An 18796-nucleotide genomic window follows, 5' to 3' on the forward strand; every position below is an offset into this window, starting at 1 on the left:
GCCAGTCTGTTTCACTGATTGGTTTGAGTGAATCACCTTTTTCTTTACTTCCCCTGAATACTACATTTGCTCTCCTAACACATTCATTTTGTGCCTGAGTCTCAGGGAGATGGCTTGCTCTATTAATATATTTCTGGAGTTCTCCTCTTACGGGTAGACTTTTATGGCTTTAATGTAGTTTTTGAAAATTCCTCTATTATTGATCTAGATATTATCCCAGCAGGAATCAAACCCACAAGACAATTGTGTGAGGATAATTTCTTACTACAGAAGCATTTTATTCTGAAAGCCTGCTGTGTAGTGTGTGCTTTGATGGATGACCCACTGTTTAAATGTGTATTAGACATTGGCTTGCTAATTAAATGCCTTAAGGAGTGCCTGTATCTATTCAGTCCCAGTAAATGCGTGGAATTTCTGTTATTTTATTTCTTGCTTATGCTCTTATGTTGAGTTCTTTCTGTTTTCTGACTTTGTAGAGAAGAAGGGAAGTAATGGCAAAAAAATTGCTTTTCTACCCTCACTCAAGACTTTTTGCTCAGGGCAGAGGTGAGACAATGAGGGCTCTCAGGTTAGAACTGGGTCTGCCAGATGGGAGGAAGAGGAGATGAGATGGGTTCTGCATTTCAGAAGGGAGGGAGAAGAGCACTCACCTGGAATTTGAGAGAGATGAATTTGGATCCCTCTTTTCTCCTGAAGGGCCATATCCCGTGAGAAAGAGAACCATAATTATGAAGCTGTGAGATGCTCTCAGACTTGTTGGTTGAAGTGCCTGTGCTTGAAGCATTTTACTGGGAGGGAGAGTGGCGATCGTTCATAGTTGAAGAGAAGGGATAAAGTTATTCTCCTAATTTCTGAGTTCTTAAATTGAAAGAGCAGCCAAGGACAGGAACAAGGACTTCTGTTCACCTGCAGGAAATGTTTCCTGAGTATAATCCCCATTCCTCTTGCTGAAATTTTGTGTGTGTGTGGAGCAGATAAGCATCAGAAACAGTGTATTCGCTGCTAAGGCCAAACATAGAATTTCTTCTATTCAGAAAGATTTGGGCTTTTTGTTCTAAGACAGAGGGATGTATAGAGGATCATAGAAAGGCTCAGGTTAGAAGGGACTTTTATCTAGTGAAATTTATCTAGTCCAATCCCCCCAACTTGATCAAGCTATTCAGAGCTCCATCCAGCCTGGCCTTGAACATATCCAAGGCTGGGGTTCCCACAGCTTCTCTGATCAGCCTGTGCCAGTGGTCTCACCACCTCACAGTAAAGAATTTCTGCCTTGTATCCAATCTAAATTCACCTGTTTCAGCTCAAAACACCCTTGTCCTGTCACTACAGGTCATGACAAAAAGTGTCTCTTGATCTTTCTTGTAATCCTTCTACAAGTACTGAAATCAGCAATAAAGTCTTCCTGACACCTTCTGTTCTCCAGGATGAACAGCCCCAAGTCTCTCAGCCTGTCTTCATGCAAAAGATGTTTCAGCCCTGAGACAATGTTTTTTTTGTTTTGGACCTGCTCTAACAGGTCCATGCCTTTCCTGCCCGAGTCAGTTCCCTCAAGATCCTGGAATGCATCTCATCAGGTGCCACGGATTTGTGGATGTCCAAGTCCTTCAGAGGGACTCATCTTCCAAGATGGGTGGGATTTCATTCCTCTAGTCCCTGCCTGGAGATTCATGGGCTTGAGAGATGTGAGACAAGCAGCTGACAGTGAAAACAGAGACAGAAAAAGTTGTTGGGTACCTCAACCTCCTCCATGCCATTTGCCACCAGATTCTCAATCTCATTTATCAGACAGGGAATAAAAACATTAGTTCATTTAACAAAAGCAAAATGATGGTTTTCCATTAAACACAGTAATGAATACTATCTTTTAAAATTTGAATTTGATGTCAAATTTGAGAAAAATGATTGTTCTTTAGTAGTGACCTTTGTAGGAACAAGCAAAAACCTGGCCCTTCTTGAGCAGGGGAGAGGACAAGATGATCTCTAGAGGCCCCTTGCAACCTCACCTCCTCCTGTGAAACCTTTAGACCCCAAGTAGCTCTGTTTGGAAAGGAAATTGTTATGTTTTCATTGCTGCCATCACCTGTCTGGAAGCACAACTCATTCTTTCACTGTGACTGCTTTTTGCTTATTTGAAAGAGATGGAGGCAGAACTTGTATTTCTGTTTTCCTGAAGCAAGGCTCATCATGAGATGCATTAGGAGGAGGAATGTCCCTGTTTTTCTTCTGAAAGTGCTTCCAGAACGCATCCAAGGCTAAATCATGATGTTATTTTCATCTGTGTCCCTGGACATGTAATTATCTGTGCTGCTCCATCCACAGAGCTCTCACTGGTGCTTTCAAGTAGAGAAAAGTGCCCTGTGTTTATAATAGAGATTTCAGTGATGTAGAAAAGGAATCTGTGGCGAAGAGAGGGTTATTTTATTCTCATTAATGAAGCTTACTCTAGACCATGTGTGTGTGTAGGACAAGATGAATTAAAACTAATAAAAGCAGTTAGGAAATCAGGTAACACATCTCCCCTCAGCTGTCCTTGGGAGGAAAATTCAGCCCAAGCATGGGATTTAGTGATTTCTAGCTGGTTTTTGGAGCTGATCATGCTCACCTAAGCTCTCAGGGATGGGTGAGAGGGTAATGCTGACCCTCTGTTATGTCTGTGAAGATGCCTTCCTCACCAGCATCATGCTCTTGAGGACAATGCTAACTCCTGTCATCTTCTCCTCCTTCTGCACAGGAGGAAATCGTGGTATCTATTCATCAGGCCTCTGCTGTGCTTTTCTGTAGTTTGATTTGTGTTTTCATAAAAGAGATTGCTTTGGGGATGTACTTGAATATCCCAAACACTCCACTTGCATTTTGTGGATAATTTCTTCAAGAAGAGGTATTGGGTTTCTCAGTTCAGTATGGGGTTAGGAACAGCCATGTCCCCTCCATCAAATGCTAATTTAAACAGGATTGGTTTCTTTATAGTTTCAGTGCTGCAGAAAACAGAAACTATCTGTTGTAGGCACTGGGCATTAGGGAAAAGTTGAAAAATAAAAGAAAGGAGAGAAAGGCATATCTTGGAAGGGGGAAGAAAATTGTTCTAATCCCTCTGAAATGATTTTCTAATGTTCTAATTATGTTCTAATTATTATCTAATTATTAGATTGTGTTCTAATCCCAGAAATTATTTTCTTTCTGAAAATTGTTAGATCTGGATGGACTAAGCCAACTGAGTTACCAAGACAACCTCTCCTGTCGTGAAGATGACCATGTATCTGTGGATTCAAGAGCAACAACCAGGAGTAGGGACACTGGGCAGCACAAAGGGCCCAGGGTGGAGCCCAGAATTGGGGATGGTGTCAGCCAGTCACACAGGGAAGGATGTCTGGAAATGGAAACAGCATTTGTCAACCAGGGATTGGAAGTAAACGATGCTACTGACAGCTCATCGGCTTGGAGCCCTGAGGTAAGGTGGATTGTCATTTATTACACACAGTGGAAGCTTTTGAAGGATATTGGGGGCCAAAAAAGGTTACAGGAGAAATGAAGTGAAAAATTGATCAGCACAGCACAAGATAATGGTACTCCTGTGTGCTTGTGTGCATGACCATACACCTCTTCTTTGTGTTTCCCCTTTTCTCTGGTATTTACCTGTTGCTACTAACACTAATTCACAGAAAGGCTTTCATTGCTTGGTTTCTGACTGCAGTCTCTGAACTGAAATTGGAACTTTAGCTGCCCAGCAGCATTTACTGACATTTAGCAAGGAGCTATCTGTGGTGGCCCAGGGCTTGGTCACTGGCTGTATGTGCAGGGTGTGTGTCCCAGGACAGGGTATGTGGTCACCAGGTCAGATATGTGTCTTTTTCCAGGTAGTTTTTATGACTTAGACAATGGGAATAATCAGAAAAGCTGGAGGCAACTGGTGGGGGTGGCCTGTGACCTGCCCAAGTGACCATAATCTTGTCCCCATTGAAACCAGGCCAACTTTTAGGGAAGGAGAGAACCTGAGTCTGCTTTCCCTTAGTTCTGCACTTTTATTTTGAATCCTCAAGGAAACATTTCAGATTTTAAGGCATTATAAACACCTGATTACTTTGCATCCCCCTTTTCTCTCCTAATCTCTCTGCATGATGTGTTGATTTTCATTATTTTACCGCAGGATTAAATTTATGGAAAAATATCATCTTGCATCAGACATATTGAAAGAACAGCACAAAGGTCATATCTTCTGCCTGAGTTAAAAGGCAGCTGTGGAAATCCATACCTGCATCAGACTCTGAGCAACAAGGCTTTGAGGGAAGATCTCTATCCCTGGAGCAGGCTGCCTGCAGCCAGTTCAAAGCTGGAAGGCAGCTCCTTGGTGCAGATGCTCCAGCCCTAAGGAGTGTTTGGAGCAGCATTTTGGTTTTCTGCACAATCCAATCCCACAAAACACTACACAGCACATGGGAGCTGTGTGTGTGGCAGCAGCCCTGCCCTCTTTGCTGGGTTTCTGACACACACAATTTGTCTGCCCATCTGAATTTCGTTTCTCCTTTTCCAAGTTTGATGTGCTTTGCCACGGTTCCCGTGTGTTGCAGTGTCTCCAGTGTCCCCTTGTATTTCTTTGGAATGCATGGCTCATTTTACTCCTGGTGTCTACATTTTTAAAATGCAAGGAAGGGTTCCAGCATACTGGAGCAGAAATGCCCAAGACACAGTTTATCTCCTACAAGCAGCTTCTCATTCAAAGGTATTGTGAGGATTAATGAAAGACTTTTTATTGCAGGAACTAAATGTTCTGACATGCCAGAAATGTCCAAGTGTTATTATGCTCCACTCAAAGGACCTCTCTTTAGAGACAGAAATGGTAATTTTGTGCCCCTGCAGTGGAACCACAAGTACAATTTCAAGCCTTGTCCATAATTAGCTGCTCTTTCAGGTTTCTCTGGCAAAAATGGACTTATTTTGCTTAGTGAAGTGGATGTTGGCTGTCCTGAATGACCAGGTTAGACATGCAGTATCAACCAGCATACTTGGCTTGCCCTCTCAACAACTGTGCTGGGAAGAGGGAAAGAAATAAATCTGGATGAAGTACCTAAAATCCCAATATTTCCTTGGATTCCAACTCAAGTGTCTGTATAACCAACACATTCACAAACCACTTGTAGCCCAGCTGGGCTCCAAAAGCAGGGGGGAATTCTGTCAATGGCTTGCACAGAAGGAGGATCTGTAGGTGTGCAGCAAACCTGCATAGGGGTGAGCCCTGAAGAGCACAATGCTATCAGAAAGGGCCAGTCTGTGAGGTCTCCAAAGCTTGGTTTCCCATGGAAAGCTCACTGCCAAGGAGTTTGACATTTCTCTTTCCCTCCAGATCATGCAGTCATCTCTACAGTGGATCTGGCCACAGCCCTAGCAGCACAATTTGAGCTTTCCTGAAATCCAAATATTTTCTAGCTGTTCAGTCAAAATGCAGATATCTGACCTTCAGTCTGCCTTACACACTGCCAGAAAGGTGATGATATCAGCCCTGCTGTGGCAGAAAAGTGTCTCTTGGATTTTCATTCCTGAGGGTTTGTGCTGATGCACTGGAGCTCACATTTTCCAGCTCAGACATGTAGATGAAAGCCAAGTTTTGCCTCAAGCACGGTTGTCTCCAGACCTTAGCAGCAGTGCTTAAATGTGCCTCGATTCCATCTCAACAGCAAATGCACAGATAAAAGTGTGTGGGGAAATATGAGTCAAGCACAATCCCATCCCGTATTGAATATTATTTCATCAACCAAACAGAAATAACTTGGCTGCTACACAGGAGCACTTAACATTTTCATAACACCATGCTCTCTCCAGGCAACCTGGCCTGCCTTACATTTTTGTTTTTAGCAGTCTGCTGTTCATACAGAAAGGTGTTTCTGTAGCCAAGCAAGAAATTTCGTGTGTTTTTCTCCCTTTGACATTACTTCTGCAAGACATGCAACAGCAGGTCTCTAATCTGCACGCTCGGACTTCTGTGTTCACGTGCATGTCTTAAACACCTCTGAAAATGTGAAAATCTGGAGCTTTGCAAGTTATGGCAAATGAATCTGAGCACTTCAAAAGTAGATTGACAGGAGGTAAACAAAAATTTTGATGTTTATCTGAGGCTCTGTTTGAGACACCCAGACACTTCTGAAGGGACTTAAGACCAGACGTCCTGTGGCCCATCATCTGTTCTCTGAGCAAAAAGACTCCCGTGCTGGAAAGAAGTGTTACTTGAAATGTGAAAAGAAGATACATGTTTGAGGAGGAGGGTGACTCTGATGCTGGTGACAGGCCTTAATTCACCTTCTGGCTATTAACTGAAAATCTTTCCCTAGTACAGTGTATATTCATGTTTAAATACAAATCATTGATCACTATAGCAACCCCTTTATAAGATGAAGCACATTCTAATTCTAAGATAAAAAAGCACTGTTGAACAGAAACCCACACACCCACTCAGCAAAAGGTAAGGTGAGCATCCATGGTTTCATCTTGTTTTATCATGATGGTTTTTGTTTTAAAAGTAGGTAAAAGATGATGTGTGAATTGTTCTGCACATGTTGTGATTGTTTATTTTGAATTTTTATTCTGAATGTATTAGTACCCAAAGTGAACAGAAGGAACAGATGCTTCTCTTGGGAGATTTTAGAAGGGTATAAAGAATCAATATGTATTTAATCAGACTGCTTTTCCCCATTATAATTGTTTTAGCCATAGGAAAAGTATTGAATTATGGGTTAGCATCTAGAAATGGAATTTCTATTCCACAAGAAATTCTTACATGATGATTTCCTCCTCATATTAAATATAGTGCCTATTTTTTTTTTAATTTCTAGCAGAACAAAATATCAAAAAAGTTAGCAGGTTTGGCTGAATTGTTTGATTTTAATAATGTAAAATATTCCACCTTGAAAAACAATTCCAGTGTATGTTCGAAGTAACAGGTTAAGTAGGTCAAATTGTTTTGCTAGTGCCTCATATTGACAAAAATGAAATGTAAAAATCCCTTTGTTTAGTTTTTCTCTATGTAGAATATTTGCCAAATTAACCGTCTCCTGCAAAACACTTAAATATTGATGAAACTTTTTATTGGAAATGTTTCAACAAGTGCTGTTGCTTACTAGAGCGTATGGGGACTATTACACAAATCAGGCAATTAACTATCATTGGCCTTTCCAGAAACATTGGGATCCATATTTTACACAGCAACTGCCTATACTTGCAGGCACAAGTGAGGAGAACAATTTCTTTTTAAATGGAGTTGGAATCATTGAGGCAGCTGAACTCCAGTGGAGGGTCTACTTCTTCCTTCTCTTCACAGGAACACAATGAAGTGAACACTGTGCCAGCTCATCGTTGTGCCCATGAGCCCATCTGCAAATGTGGTGACCTGGATGTCATCTTCACTTATAAACCCTCAAGCCAAAAGCTGATAGCCACTGTCCTGGCGGCCAGGGACATCCCAGACAAGGACCGCAGTGGTGTCAACACCTGGCAGGTGCACGCGGTCCTGATGCCGGGCAAGAAGCAGAGGGGTAAGACAAGTGTGCAGAGAGGACCCATCCCCATCTTCCAGGACAAAATCACCTTCAGCAAGCTGGAACCACAGGAGCTGAGCAGCCACGCCATTCGCTTCCGCCTCTACGCCGTGCACAAGGTGGTTGGGGAGAAGATGATGGGAGAGCAGTTGTTCTACCTGAGAGGCATCAGCCAGGAAGGTGAAGTGAAGGTGACACTGCTCTTGGAGCCACGGAGTAACCTGAGTGTAAGTTTGATGAAGGACAGACGGAGTCCACAAAATGGTTTGGTTTTTGGTGAATATGGTGTTCCTGAAGTCTTTCATTCATTCAGGGCTGTCAGGGTGTGACTGGCAGATCTGACCTGCTGTCACTTAAGAGGTTATCAGGAAGGGGAAGCTCAGGGCATTTCTTCCCTGTGCAAAGCTGTGTCTTATTAACAGCTCAGCTATCAAGCTTACACAAAATCTTGTGGATCTACTACATCTGCACGACTCACCACATGCTATGCCATTCAGATACAGTAGGTTGGTCTGGGAACCACCAAGGCATAATTAGTCTTAATTCCAGTAAGGGCAGTGGTTCTTGTGCACCACTATGTTGGTACTGCCAGTGCAGAAACTATCTAATTTGGCCCTAGATACCAGCTTGTGTATCTCCATTGTGCAATTTCCATCTTGCCAGAAATGCTTAGTAATGTTCTTCTACATGACAGATGGAAGTGGAGAGCTGGGTCATGTGAAGAGGAACTGGCTGTGCTGCTTCTTAATTTTCCATGCACATCACAGTTGTATCCAGCTCTGGCTATGCCAATCAATTTGTGTAGATGAGCTCTGTCATGATTCATTGTCTACAAAAGCTCAGAGAGAGGTTGTGCACGTGAAATGAATAAAACATCCTACTTCAGGTGAAGTGGAGAATAATGAAAGCATTGTGATAGCAAGGAAAGAAAAATAAGAAAATGCACAGTTTATAGCCAAAAACTGCCAAACAGAAAAGTGTATTCCATCCAAAAGCCATTATCAAGGAGATATACAGAGTATTAATGTAGTAGGATGTTTGCTTATCTCAGAGGCTTTGATTTACACTCGTGATAACACTTTAGTCAGAGTTCCTCGTCTTTAAAGAGAAAGTTCAGAGATGTGTTTCTGTAAAAGTGACGCTCTGATTCTTCTGGTGCCCCAGCATAATTAATTCTCAGTTATTGTAATTTCTTAAGAGAGATCTTACTAAACAAGGCCACAAGATACAAATCAAGGGGAGGAGGAGGGGTGGTGAACGTCCTGATGATTCTCTCAGTGCTCTTTCCCTGCAGAGTGCAGATTCTCAGCTGAGTCTGTCAGCAATCTCTCACAGTGATAGCGCTTCCTCAACACAGTCCCTGTCGCATGGAGGGGTGCCAGAGCTGCTCGTGGGGCTGTCATACAATGCCACTACAGGGAGGCTGTCAGTGGAGATGATCAAAGGCAGCCATTTCCGAAACCTTGCAATTAATAGGCCACCTGGTAAGTACTGTCACTGCTATTAAATAGCACCCTTGAGCCAAAATTTGCTTCTTTATTTTCTCCCTCAAGGCACTCAGCTAGAGAATTCCTGCAAGGGTTTCTTTGCAGAGTACCTGATTGAAAATTAAGTATTATTTCAGATTCTTGTGCTGATGAATAGCACAGGGCAATTGGAGGGAATCATCTGAAGGCTCAGCTGATGGGACAATAATACCCAAATGTCTGCTTTATTGCTCATACCTCTACAATAGCTGATTATGGCAAAAGTGCTGCTGTACTCGAAGCACAGAATTCTCAGCAGATCCATTAAAAAAAGTGAGAAGCGCTTTCCAAGTGTTTAAATGTTACCATGTGGCCCACAGAGGCCCTGCCTGGTGCCATTAATGTTTCCCAGGACTACACTTGGTTTAGTCCCCTTGCTGTGCTGCTGAGTGCTGGGTGAGCTGGTGCTCTGGGCCCTTTGGGGACCCTCCTGCTGTGAATTCTCCACTGCTGCACAAGGAAATCTTCTGCAGAAAAAAGATTTGAAAGTTGTTGCAACAGTTGAGTTCCCTTCCTCCAGTCCTAAAGGAAAAAAAATTGAAATTGCCTAAAGTAGGTTTAGTTGGTGCCTGAGCTGCAGTAAGTCCTTGAGAAGGATGGTGCTGGTAACGTCCATGACAGAGATGGAATCACAGCCAGAGTCACCTGTTTGCTGCTGGTTGCCTTATTCAGGGGTTGAACAGCAGGGCTTCATTCATCTCCTGCTCTCCTTTGCCTCCTGTCTGAAACCAGCAGCTAATGGCAACGTGAAACAACCTTTTCGTTTGCTTTCTGTGATGTGTGCTTGCTTGTCAAAGTAGGTAAACCTTTGGCAGTTGCTTACCTTCTCTGGATTTGATAGAGTATCTGAAGCTGCAAAACACCAAAATTGCTTTTGCAAGATGCTCTGTTCTTTGGTTCAGATCTAGCAAAATATTTATTAAATATTTCAGTACATGGATGTGAATACTCAGGTTTTCCACTAGACTATACTTAAATAGATTACAGAAATAATCTGTAATCAGTCAGTCCCTTGAGAATTAAGGGCAAGTCTGTGCAACAGTAAAACACTTGACCCCAGCCTGTGCAGCCCTCACTGTCTTTTATTAGCTGTGACAGCATACCTCTCTATGTGGGCTACTTAAAGGCATGTTTTTGTTTGTATGTACATATTTAGATTTTAAGTTGGGATATTTTTTAGTAATTTAAAACAAAGATAGAATAAGGCAACCCTGCCCCAGCAGGAAGCCTCTCCTGTTTCTATATGCTGCAGAGTAGATACATCCTGAAGTTTTACTCTCAGAAATGAAATTAAAGTAGTTCCAGTATAGGTCCCAATTAATTTTCAGGTGTCAGTAATGCCCACCTCTTTTTCCCATAAATGAAATTTCATCCTTTCTGTATCCAGATGATACAGACCAGTGTCAGACCATGTCTCTCAGTGCTAGATCAACTTTTAGGTGAAACACAGAACTCCATAAATTATTATAGGCAAACTCTGAACCTATCAAAATCTGCTTCTTCTATTTCAAGTCACATTGTTGCTTCTACCTTCTGAATTGTTCTTCTGTGCCTGTAAAGTCCCCAGTAGTGATGAGAAAAAGAAAGCCCAGTGAAGCAGAAACTGAAAGAAATTAAAAAGAAGGAAGGAAACCAGCCTCTGTCTCAGTGCTGGAGTAGCACTTCACTGATAACCCCCCAGGCACTGCAGAGCAGTTTGTTACCGTCTGAAACATGCTGCTGGCTGAATGAGATGCTCAATAAGTCCTTTACAAAGTGAAGCTAAAACTGCTGAGCCCCTTTCTGGAGGATGAGCAAAGAGCCCTTGTGTTTTCTTAAATAGGTTCTATTTGAAGTTCTGTTGTTCCGGGCTCAGAGGGAGCGATTTCTTTAAAGTATCATGGAAATTTTGGATACAATAGCGCTGTGAAACACTTGAACACAGAGCCTAAACTGCTATTCAGGGCAGCCATTTATGGTAAGACTGTGAAGGGGCAGAATTCCTCAGCATTCCCAGCCCTGGGTACACAGACCCTGAACAGGACCCATATGTGGTCCTGTCAGCTTTTAGGAATGGCAAAAGAGTTTTGCACAACAGCAAAGTCTCCAGCTGTGCTTTTTGCCCACCTTCACCCTCTTCTCTGCCACCTGTAGACCCACACCATGTGTGCTGCCTTCCTGGCATACATGCCCAGGAATTTCACTGTGTGCAGAACAAGGAACTGGACTGGGGCATTGGTGATTTTAGGTGTTAAAGGCTGCAGGGGCTGAAGCAGATGGTTTTATAGAGAAGAAAAGGGAGATGGTGCATGTCTCAGTGTTTCCTGGGCACATTTTCTCCTTCACTTAAACCTTTAAACTGAGTCAGGTAAATGTCAAAGTCATGGTTGCTTACATGGGTAATAAATGGGTTAGAAAACAGCTGGGCAGCTTACAGAAGCTAAAATCGTGAGGCAGTGTCTTCTCTTCAGGACATATATGTGGGATTTAAGAATAGTTTAGTCAAAGATAAGTGTCCAGGTATTGTTCTGGGGAACATGCTGAGTTACAGGCCTAAGCTTACATTCTGTGATCACACAAATATATCCATTATCACTCAGAGCACTTAAGAGCACTCAAGAGTATGGCTCCAGCATCAGACCGTAAATTATCTGGGTGTGCCAAAAAGCCTTGTGCAGAAAAGCATCTACAGCTTTGTCAGATGTGGGCACTGCTGGTATTTTAGTGCTAATGGCTTGTGTGCTGTGCACCTCATTCTCCTTGCTTCTTGTAAATGTAAATGCTCTGTGCTAGCATTTTGTAGGAGTTTTTATTTTGGTCTGTGGTCTTGTATCTTAGAACAAAATGCAATGTGTTCATTTAAAGGGTGTTTATTATTAAAAAAAAAAAAAAACCAAACAAAAAAACAAGAGAAGCCTACACCACTGGCAGAAATGTCTTTAAAAATTTATAACCAGTTACATACTATGTGCATGGAAGTAATACCTTGGGATCACAGTGATGGACCAGGAATCATTTGAGCTAGTCTGTGCATAAACACAAAGCATAGAAATGTGTCTGCCCATGTGATGCTAAACCTTCATCAGCTGCTCTGCTGGGCACAGCTCTGACTCCTCTAATCCAGCCTTCCTTCTATTCCCTTCTGCATTTCTTTTGGGGTTTATGTCTGTGTGTAATGCAGTGTAAGAAGAACTATTGTGAAGTAATTCCCTCGCCTAAGAAAAGTCCTCCAAGCTTTTTGGCAGCTGCAGAATTAATCACACATAATAATTGCATCCGTGCATGATCATTATTATACCAGCAGCATATTAACCCCATTAAACAAATACAATAGCACTGATGCTGGAAAAGACAGGAGGAGAGAGAACAAGCTATCAGGATTTCTATGGGGAACAGGAGAAATTCTTGAAGTAAAGACTTGTCTGAAAACAAACATCTACCTGAGCCACAGGTAACAAATGCCAACAAGTACAGAAAATATTCCCATAGGAAAATTAGGATCTTTAAATTTGCATCCTATTTGCTCTGGGATCAGAGTGCCTGAAAGCCATTGATGGATTTTATTTCATCAGCTTATTTTTGAGGGGAGAAAAGTTATTATCCCTGTTACATTCCTGGAGAAAAAAGGCACAGGTTAATTCCTTTAATTACTTCAAAGCAGGCCAGGAAGCTGAATAAAATAAATTAACTTTTAACCTGCATATCTTGCTCTGAACAGGGAACTTCCCTGAGCTCCTAAAGCTTTGTGATTCATGTTCCCATGTCATCAGTAATAGAGGAGGGATCTGTGCCAGGGCAAGCTGGGCTGGATCCAGTCTTCCAGACATTGGATAACAGAGCAGTAGATGTGCTGGGAAGCTTCTTGCTGCTGAGTGCTTGCCAGTCAGTGACAGTAAGATTGTAGAAAACCACCTCTCCTTCTGCACATTCTTGCTGCCCATCCATGAATATAGCTGGAATAAGCTTATAATAAGAACAGCTGAGGAAGCTTTGCTCTGGGTGGGAAAGATGAGGCCAGATGCAAGGAGCCCCAGGAGGATGTCTCAGTAATGAGCAGCTGGGCAGTGAGGTGGAAGAGGAAGTGTGGATGAGTGTAAGATATTGCATGGGGACACAAGGGGAATTCAAACCACCTGTGATCTGTGACTTGGAGCCACCTGGGAGTGAAATATTAGGCTTATGGTAAATATCTGCATGAAAATGTCAACTCAAGAGTCATCAATAGTAGTGGGAAAAAAACCCCAAATTTAAGGTGGACAAAATGGAAAATTGGTATTTGATTGTAAATGCACATTTACTGGTGTAATGGACACCGGTTACAGTTCTGTTTTCCTCTGTTCAAACAGAATATGACAGAACTGGAAAGATGTGGTGAGGAGTGTTGGAGACAATCAGGGGAATGGGAGCAGCTTCCAGCAAGCTGCAGCTGAATAGACTGCGCCTCCTACGATGCTACAACAAAAGGAGGTGGGGGAGGATTCACGGAGGTCTCTAAGAGTCATTGAGAAAGTGAATTAACAACAGAAATTTGCTATCTTCTCCTGATACAAAACCAAAGGATGGTAAAAGGAAGCGAGGAGGGAGCAGGTTCTGAGGAGGAGACAGCTCTTCACCTGTGCTGTCAAATTCTTCACTACAGAATGCCATGGATGCTGGAAGCCTGCTTCAGTTCTGTGCAGCACAAGAGAAATACACAAAGTTCCACAGAGGATTGTTAAATACAAATCCTCTGACTGAGGAAGTCCCTGAATCACACATCACTGGAGATTCCAGAGTATTTGTGAGAGAGCCAGCATATGCCACATTTTCATGGATTTACTGCTGTGTGTGGTACTGGGTGCTGTTGGGTGGATGGGGTGGCTGGGTACAGCTCTCCCCACCAGATGTGGAATCTGGGACTGAGTAGGCTTAGGAGAACAAGTGTCACAGTCAAAACAAGTGAAAAATGAACTTTCAAGGAGGGACTGTAAGATTTTTGCAGAGGGTATTCCATAATAATTAGACATCCTGGGATATGGCATGGTTATCCAGTAATGTTTTCAATAGCTTTAGGTTTCCAAAAGGTCTGTGAAAATCATAGTCCATGATGCAGTTGCTGGGTATAGAAATGAAGATCTTTCTGAATCAAACAACTACATTTGGAGTGGATGGATGGTGATGCTCTCCCACTCCCATGGCTGTGAACAAGAAAATACTTCCCCTCCCAAAAGAAACAGAAAAAAAAAAAGCCATTTCTACCAGAGTGGAACCATCCTAATTCCAAATTTCAGCTGGAGCTGAATGTTTAGTGTGAATCTGCAGTGGCACTGCTGAGCAGGAGTGTTTGCAGGAGATCTGATCACAGGCTGGTTTATCAAACCATGCCCGTGGGCACATAAGCTGGGCTTAAGCATCCTTACATCCTGCTGCTCCCATTTTGGGCAGGTGTGTATCCTGATCTGCTCGGCTGTGCATCCCTGCTTTCTCTGGTGAAGTTCTACCCCCATCTCTGAGGCAGCAGCAATGCACTAATGTGAGGAAGAGTAGAAATGCCCTTCTTAGAGGAGAGTCACACTGTGCATCTGGAGACGTGTCTGTGCTCTGCCTGAGCTGTGTCAGCCCAGACTGGAGCTGCACCTCCTCAGGGCTGGGGAGCACAGGCAGGTGGTGAACTGGCCCTGCAGCCTGACCCGTGTCCCAGGAGAGGGCTGGTGCTGTGAAATGGAGTAGACATGGGATGTTGAGGCAGCAGAGGGGGATCACTGAAGAACTGAGCTCCTAGGTGCTCCGTAAGGAGCTTTCCTTCCTGGGAGACCTCTGCAGTTGCTTCCAGGGAGCCCTTGAAGCAATACATGGACTAAATAAACAGACTCCACAACTTGGGGTAGTTATGAAGTGGGTTTGTATTGTCAGCCCTTGGCACAGTGAGATATTTCTCCAAAACCTTGTGCCCTGATCCTTAGTCTGACCCACACTTTTATTCACAAAGGTGTTCCATATGCAGTACAGTGCACAACTTTTCAATGCATATCCAACCCCTGGCCCTGCCTGTCCTCGCCTCTCGTGCTAAATAGGTCCACACCCTTCTGGTTTGCTGTGGTGGTCCTGAGGGGGTCTCTGGTGGTCTCTTGAGGATGATGATCGTGGTCTTCCTCATGGTTGAACTTTTGAACTTTTCTCCTTTTCGCGTGTGCTTTCGGTCGGGTCCTTTGGTGCTTGTCTGAGTACGTTATCTGGGTTCTTTGTATCTTCGGTCCTTATCTTCGGTCCTTTCTGCTATTGTTCTTTATGCAAGAAGCTTCAGAAATTTGCATTTTCTTATGCCCTTTTGTACCATGGCAGAGGTTTCTTAAGTAAAAGGTTAAAATTCAACACATAACTCTACAAGCTAGAATATAAATGCTTAATTCATTTTGTTAACTTAAGTGAACTCCAAAAATCTCTGTTTCACCCTCATCTCCTGCCCCTCTTACAGGTCACTGATGCCAGCAATTCCCTCGTCTCAGGCCAAGCAGTGCTTCCAGGGACCAGCACATTCTTTTCTGCTGCATTTTAAATTAAAGGCACTGCTGGTGTGTTCTCTGATGACTCACATGTTGTGAAGGTTGCCAGATCCCAGCCTCTCCCTTGTGAGAGAGCTGCCAGCCCCAGGAGAGGGAACCTGAGAAGAAGAGGCTTGGTGGAACACAGAAAGGAAAGTTGGTTTCTCAGCAATGTAGTAGGCAGCTCCCAGCTCTTGTATGATTTATCCAGCCAGCCATAAACTGCCTTAATCCAGACTTTCATGACGTGGGGTTGGGATCAAAAGCTTGGGTCTAATTCTCCTCCCTGCTATTTTACTGATCCAGCTGCAGTGAGCCCAGCTCAGAGCGTGAATGTTCAGTGCTCTGCCCCACTGCTGGTTGAAAGGGGAGGCAAAGGCAGCACTAATGCTCTTCTGGGCCTCAGACTGAGAGCTCATGTCGAGCTCCTGTACAGAGCAGCACTGAGCCCAGCTCTGGGGCTGCTCTGCCACGCCGTGCTGCCGTTTATGATGTAGGCTGGGAGCGTGGGCTTGCCAGCTGGGGGAAATTAAGCTCCAGGCCCAAGGCTTTCTTCTGCTGTGGCTGTTATTAGTCTGGATTGCAGCATGCTGACATGGTTATCCTGCTTTTGGAAATGAGCTAGCTTGCCTGGAGCGCGGGTGGGAAAGTCTGCACGGCGCTGTGCGGTACCCTGCAGTCCTCAGACGTGAGGGGTCAGGAGTCTTTAGTTGTTTACTTCCTTTCTAAATATAAATTCAAGCAGGGGGTTGGATGCCTTTGTATTTGCAGTGCTGTTGCACACGGGTCAGCTTTACTAATAATGGTGGTGCTTAGTGTAAGTGAAAGCAGAAGGCTGGCTCGCTATGGTCCCTGCTCCAAAAACAGGAATGCATAAATTACAGTTGATTATTCCCCTGAGTTGTCATTATCAGTTAGCTCCCTCAGAAGAATCATGACAGAAATGGGTCATTAGAAGAATCCTGGAAAAACTGATTGCCTTTGCAGACAAACTCTCCAGAGGTGTTTGATGGTTGATGGAGACAGAGCAGTCTGCACGAGGAGAGGTTGGCCCAACCCTCTGGAGAAAGAAGATGCAGCACTAGCCCAAAATGTGTCTGGCTTATTACAGCATTCCTTGATTTAGTGCTTTTCAACCTGGTATTAAATGCTGAGATGTTGGTATTTTATGTATACATGAACATTGTGCAGTCCACTCATACCAGAGAGGCAAGATGAGTTCAGAGTAAAAATGCTCTGAATGCAGAGAGAACTTCTGTTCCAAAACCCGTATAGAAAGGAGAGCCTGGAAGATGCCCTGCTAAAATTGGTCTTGGCAAAATTAGACTTTGTTCTTGAATCATCACAGACTTCAGTGTAACCGTGGGCAAGCTGCAATCTCAGACACTCCCAGATATTTAGAGGTCTCACTCTTCCTCATGTCAGTGAGATGGGTGCCTAAACAGAAGGTGAGCACTAAGGCATTTTAAAGAATGTCAGCCCTAATCGCTTTTCCTTTTGTGCTTGATGGAGGTGGCACAAAAGTAAACATTCTGAAGAGCACAGAGTGCTGCGACACACGGTAATGAGGCCATTACTGAACCTGAGCATGTAATTAGGTGGAAAATGTTTGCCTTCATAATGAATAGATACTCTTACACATACATTCCTCAGTAAATCGTCAAGTTCATCCTTGCTGTAGCTCCACTAATTTCACTGTGTAACTGGGGATGGATTTTCTTTGGCAAAGTCAACAAGAGGGGAGAGATTTCCACCCCAGAGGACCAGACGGGATCACAAGAAAAGCTGTGTTTTCTGATGAGATACCTAAAAGGATGCTGCAAAGAGCACAACGCAGGAAGGAAAAACTAGAATCTTAAAATTTAGTTAGTGAAGCAGAATAACAGCTCAGCCTCATATGTACCAACTCTGCAAAGCAAATTTCAGATGCTAAATATATGATCCACACCTACTCTTTTATTTCTGTTCAGGCAAGCTCAATTCTTTTGGCTGGTAAAATACACCCAGTGGAATAAACTTGAGGAGAATTAGCCTGATTTAGTTGTCACTTACTCTGGTTTTGTGCCTGTGTTTTCCTGGGGGTGAACAGGGCTCCTGGTATTAGCTCTGCCTTGAGCACAGTCTCCTTCCAGCCTGATCCAGATGATACATGCAGAATCCTCTCACCCACTTTGCTACTGGGCAGATGGGGTCTTAGTGCAGAATTATGTAGAAATCTGAGGTATATTAAAGAAAAAGCCAAGTTTTCTGACTTTAACTCATTGGTGGTGTTTTTTTTTTTTTTTTCCCTCAAAGCCAGCTGTGTTATCCCTCACTTGCAAAAGTTGAGGCTTCAGTCAGTGATGTGACATCCCAGAGTTTATGACTGTAAGACACTCATCCGTTCATTGCCTGCAAAATTAACTGGGACATGCTGAAACAGTATCCCATGAGGTGCTTTAGCTGTGGCACTTCCCTTAGTGTTAACACCTAAATCATCTGTAATGGTATCACTGTCTGCTAGATCACTGCTGAATTATGGCATCTGCTTTTTGGATTATGAATTGGTTGACTCCTCTGGGCACTGTTCAGATGAATGTGCCTGAAGTTAGGTGTGATGAATCCCACCTGAGCTGCCAGTATTGGTGAAAGTCAGAAGGAAGTATGACAGCAAGGGATACTAAAAGACCTAGACCTCAGTGCTTTTTCCCTGTCTTCTTAGGAAAAGAAATACAGGCATGTGTGGGACATCTTTCCCTAAAATAGCATAGGAAGGTAATGCTGGGTTGGTTGTGAAAAAAAAGAAAATTTAAGAAAATGTTTGAAGTTTAGTCAGAGAATTGTACTAATTACCTGCTTGTTTGTATTTAAAAATCAGCCTGGTGGAGTTCTTCCAAAATTTTGAAATCCCCTTCTCAGGGAAAAAAAAAAAAAAAAAAAGGATGAATGCATTAAAAATATCCATAAAGCCCCTACTTAGCTTTATTTTCAGGAGTTCTCTGCAGCCAAGACCAGCAGTCAGGACTTACACGTGAGGAATGCTTCAGTGCACATTTGTGGTTTGCCAGTGCCAAGTACAGTGATATCCCTACAAATACTGTAGGAGTTGTGTCTGGTTTCACATTGAGTCAAGCTGGAACAGGGGGGGCCTCTCTTGGGCTTTGTGTTCTTGATGGGCCTGAAGTAATTTCAGATTCCAGTCCCTCAACACAGAATATTACAGTGGAAATGAGTGCACCTTTCAATAAAGTGTTTTTTTTTGGTTTTT

General features: G+C 43.2%; 1 protein-coding gene across 4 annotated transcripts in view; it reads left to right on the forward strand.

Annotated features, from left to right (window-relative positions):
* The window catches only part of SYT16 (synaptotagmin 16), a 106584-nt gene that overhangs the window by 77486 nt on the left and 10302 nt on the right, over nt 1-18796 (forward strand). For all 4 annotated transcript variants that reach the window (XM_077783919.1, XM_077783917.1, XM_077783918.1 and 1 more), the window contains 3 exons: nt 3192-3448; nt 7307-7750; nt 8818-9007. In XM_077783919.1, the coding sequence (XP_077640045.1) occupies nt 3192-3448; nt 7307-7750; nt 8818-9007 (891 nt within the window). The remainder of the gene's footprint in view (nt 1-3191; nt 3449-7306; nt 7751-8817; nt 9008-18796) is intronic.

The sequence above is a fragment of the Lonchura striata genome, chromosome 6 (assembly GCF_046129695.1).
Source record: "Lonchura striata isolate bLonStr1 chromosome 6, bLonStr1.mat, whole genome shotgun sequence".
NCBI lineage: Eukaryota > Metazoa > Chordata > Aves > Passeriformes > Estrildidae > Lonchura > Lonchura striata.